This window comes from Acanthisitta chloris, unplaced genomic scaffold (assembly GCF_000695815.1).
Source record: "Acanthisitta chloris isolate BGI_N310 unplaced genomic scaffold, ASM69581v1 scaffold20555, whole genome shotgun sequence".
Classification (NCBI taxonomy): Eukaryota; Metazoa; Chordata; class Aves; order Passeriformes; family Acanthisittidae; genus Acanthisitta; species Acanthisitta chloris.
The window spans coordinates 6,566-10,776 of NW_008674521.1; the positions used below are offsets into that span (position 1 = coordinate 6,566).

General features: G+C 41.0%; 1 protein-coding gene across 1 annotated transcript in view; it reads right to left on the minus strand.

Annotated features, from left to right (window-relative positions):
• Window positions 1-221: 221 nt before the first annotated feature.
• CCDC13 (coiled-coil domain containing 13) overlaps window positions 222-4,211 on the minus strand; it is a 26,285-nt gene continuing 22,295 nt past the window's right edge. Inside the window, 3 exon segments of the mRNA XM_009075380.1 lie at window positions 222-381; window positions 590-691; window positions 4,113-4,211. The exon segment at window positions 4,113-4,211 is cut by the window's right edge and continues 34 nt beyond it. Of these exon segments, the coding sequence (XP_009073628.1) occupies window positions 222-381; window positions 590-691; window positions 4,113-4,211 (361 nt within the window).

The following is a 4,211-nucleotide window of genomic DNA, read 5'->3' on the forward strand; positions in this document are numbered from 1 at the left end:
AGTCCAAAGGGAATATCTCACTTAACTCTCCTCTTGTCTCTGCTGCCGAATGGCCTTTGTAAAGATATCCTTCACTTGCTCCATTGTGTCTTGATACAGTTTAAAATCTTCCTCTTTCTTTCTCACAGTAGTCTCCAAAGCAGCCCTCAGAGCTTCATTCTCATCCTGCTGGGTCACAAGCCTATGAGGAAACAAAAGGAAAACTTTCAGGAATATCTCACTTAACTCTCCTCTTGTCTCTGCTGCCGAATGGCCTTTGTAAAGATATCCTTCACTTGCTCCATTGTGTCTTGATACAGTTTAAAATCTTCCTCTTTCTTTCTCACAGTAGTCTCCAAAGCAGCCCTCAGAGCTTCATTCTCATCCTGCTGGGTCACAAGCCTATGAGGAAACAAAAGGAAAACTTTCATGTGAGCTGTGGAGCTTCAAAGCAAATGAGAACAGTGTCTCTGTACTGGGGAAGAAACACTGAAACACAGGATCTCTGGTGATTTTATGACAGGTGTGAGAAAGAGCAGAGTTAACACTCATTCCTTCTCTCTTTGAGGCAGGAAAGAGTAAACACAGCATGGAGAAAGGGAAATCATACCTTATGCTCAGCTCCTCTACCTGTGATTCCAAGGGCAGCTTGGCCAGGTGGGCTGCAGAGAGCTCCTTCCTGCCACTCACACTCACAGTGAGTCTGGAGTGACTCACAGACTGGCCTGTAGATTTAACCACAAAGTGGAGTTTTAGTGAAACAACAGTAATTTTTGGTAGCACACTGAGTAAATCTCAAGAAACAGTCAATACTAAGGAATCTGTTAAGATCTATATATATCAATGAAAATGCTGTCCATATGTAGGACAGACCCTAATCTCCTTTCAGCAAGATGAAAACAAGGTGAGTTTGCATTTCAGGGCTAAATGCAGTAAAGTGTATGTCAACCCATGTAGAGAGGAAAGCAATTAATCCAAAGTATTTAAGTGACCAAAACAATAGGTGACAGAAACAGCTGAAAAGGATTATTTTAATGTTAGTCTTGTAATTGTGTTTCAGATTATGGCAACTGTGGCTTCCTGAATGCCTGTAATAAAGTTTGTGTGTGGCACACACTGAAACAGCTTTTGCAAAGCACTTTGATCCTCAGCATAAACATAGTGTAGGTTAAACGTCCTTCAATGTGCACTTCAAGCTAAGGTTCAAAATCAGGAATGCTTTCCTCACTAGAGGTCAACCCAAACCTGTCATTTCAGAGGGACACAAAAAATTTTTGTCAGGGTTATAGAGAAAATAAAATTCAAATTTACTACTTTGACTGGAGAAGCAAAACACTCTGACCAGTAAATCCCTACTTCAGAAGAAGGATCAGAGGAGACAGGTAAGGATAATGTGTTCAAGAAGCTCAGGAAGGAGTGTAGGAAGCGACCACAACTATCACAGAGGATGCTGAACTTATCCCAGCACTGAGGCGACTGGAGGATGGTCTTTGCTGTAGATAAATGGCTGAATTAGTTGAATAAATGTAAATGGCTTCTTTAAAATAATTAATAGAAAGTATTCCCTACCTGGAGCCAGCTGTGAAGGAAGTGTGCATGTGGTTCAGCCTAACATAGAGCACAAAAATTGAGTTGGCTCCAATCCCTGTCACTGGGGACACACAGTGTTGTGACCATGAGCATCTAGGCTGGTAATGGTAATCATATTTGTATTGTGATTCCATGAACTGTGCATTGCACCTGCTATTTTGTGCTTGGGTTGTGATTTCAGTATGTTGTTCTATGACTTTTCCAAATTAAAACCCTTCGTAACATCAAGGATCTTCAAATAAGTAAATTTGGTGTTAAAACACTAAAATCCTCCTGGTGTGGACTATCTGAAAGAACCTGGTTGGAGAGTACTGAACCCTGACAAAAACAAAGGAGAAGAAAAGGCTCTGTTTTATCACCAAAAAATGCTTTTCATCTTGAGGCTTCGTTTTACAGGGCTGAGGAAAACCTGCTGTTACTTACCTACCCTCCTCTGGGAATATTCTTTGATAATTGGAATGAGACAGGAAAAAAAATACCCCCAAAAAAATGAAAAGCTTGAATAATTTTAAAACACAACTGGGTTGTTTCTAGCTACTTAGCATCATTATCTCCTTCCCTTGAATTGAAGGGACTAGAAACATTAGATTAGCAATTAGATCAGCTCTCTCCAATTTTGCACTTTCAAAAAGAAAAGAAAATATTATGTTAATTAGCAGGTTCTCTAGTCTCTATTTTATATTCAAGCTTTTCATTTCTTCTTATTTCCTCAACTCTCTGGCATGAAAGCATTTAGATAACCTCCATGCTCTGCTGAAGAGGTGTATTACAGACTTGTAGACTTGGTTCTTGTACAAACTCCAGAGAGTTTTGGCACATCACAAGAGGCTGAGCTCTCATCAAAGCAGGGCAGTGAAATAGATTGTTACCTACTCATCTTATGGATTTAGAGAGGATTTCTTCTTATTAGTCTTACTGCCAATCCTTTTCTACTTTTGCTTTTAGTCCTTAAGCAGAGAAGATTAATGAACTAAATACTTAGTGAGAAGGAACCTGTCACACTGGTGGGAACAGCTCTCTGGCTGTGAAATACCAACTACCAGAGGTGAGTTACCAAACCTTCACTACAGCATAACAAGTTGACCTAAATGGCTCAGGACCCGAAAGTTTATCACTGTATCTCTTAGAGCTTGCAAGGGAAATCTGCATGGAGCACAGGTATGATAACAGAACAACACATAAACACTTTACCAGGTTGTGTACAGGGCTGAGCACTCAAAACCTCAGTAAAATTCCCTAGAAGACAGCACCAAAATGCTCCCATACTATTTAAGTGAGTAAAAAGCGTACCACTGAGAGCTGTATTCCCACAACTCTCACCTGGCTACTAGCTGTCTCTACACACACCCTGATTTCTCCCTCTGGGCAACTGCAGAACCTTACGAGGGCTCCAAAGCCTCTCACCTGCAAACTGTCCCGGGAATCACAAAGGGCACCTCATCAGAGCACTCCTGGGAGGCCCAGCACTGCTCTCTTATCAAGATGAATGTCCTGTATCCTAAAGACCAAAGGCATTTTGTTTCTAAACACTTGGTTTGTATTAGGATCTAAATTTTTCTGCACTGCTTTTTCTGCACTCAGTTAACACAGGTAAGAAAAGTCTAGATATCAGTGTTTGCAGAAAAACACATGAGAATGAGTCAGTGTCTCCTTTCTAAGGACACAACAATCCTGCTCTGAGGAACAGATCGATGTTTTACAGGGAGGAGTAGGTTTGAAGCACTCATTCAGTCCCCATTCAGGACAAAGGTTCCTCTGAAGAGCTTATACAAGGTCTCTGGTGAGGCTTGTGATCCTTCAGGTCACCCTAACTCAATATGACACCACCCCAATATTTGGCAAATTGAAATTCCCCTTCCTGCTGTTCATCTCTTGACATTTCAAGTCTTTCTACTTTTGGAAAATACACATGAAAACGGAAACCATTGGAAAAGTTTCCTTAAGAATATGTGCCATTTTATTGGTTTAGACACTTTACAGAATCAGAGTTCTCAAGCAATAAAAGGACCTGATCAGGGACATAAAAATTTAACATCCACCATGAATTCTTCTCCTTTAACTATGCCAGTGAGGCTTTCATATTTATAGCAGGAGATTATCACGTTCATGGGATAATAAATTACACCAGATCTAATTACTTCATCACCAGCAATAGTTTTTCATAGACACTGACAGGCCTTAAATTGGGATGAGTCCTTTAATTCTACTCTTCACCTTCAGCTGAATCCCTCAGGCAGCAGTGCAAAGGCAGCACAGTACTGGGCATGGGGACAACAGAGAAGAGGGTCAAGTTTTTTTCTGGAGACTGTTATGCCATGAAAACAACACATGGCAAAAATCCTGGTCCCATTTAAATATGTGGCAAAATCCTTTTGAATTAAGTGGGGCCAAGATTTTACCTTCTGTGTTGGTCCCCTGGTCTGAGCAGGTCCTAGTCACCACGTGGAAGGTCACGCACTTGAAGGTTTGATAGATGGAGTCTAAATATTTTCACTGCCTATTAACCACAGAGGTGAAATGAGGGACAGAGTTGCAGTAAGTACTCCACCTCACCTGCTCTGCTCCTCAGAGAATGTTTCTGTGCAGTTGTGTTCCTCCCTGGGTCCATTTGCAGTTTTTCAAGCTGCTGTTCCAAAATGACA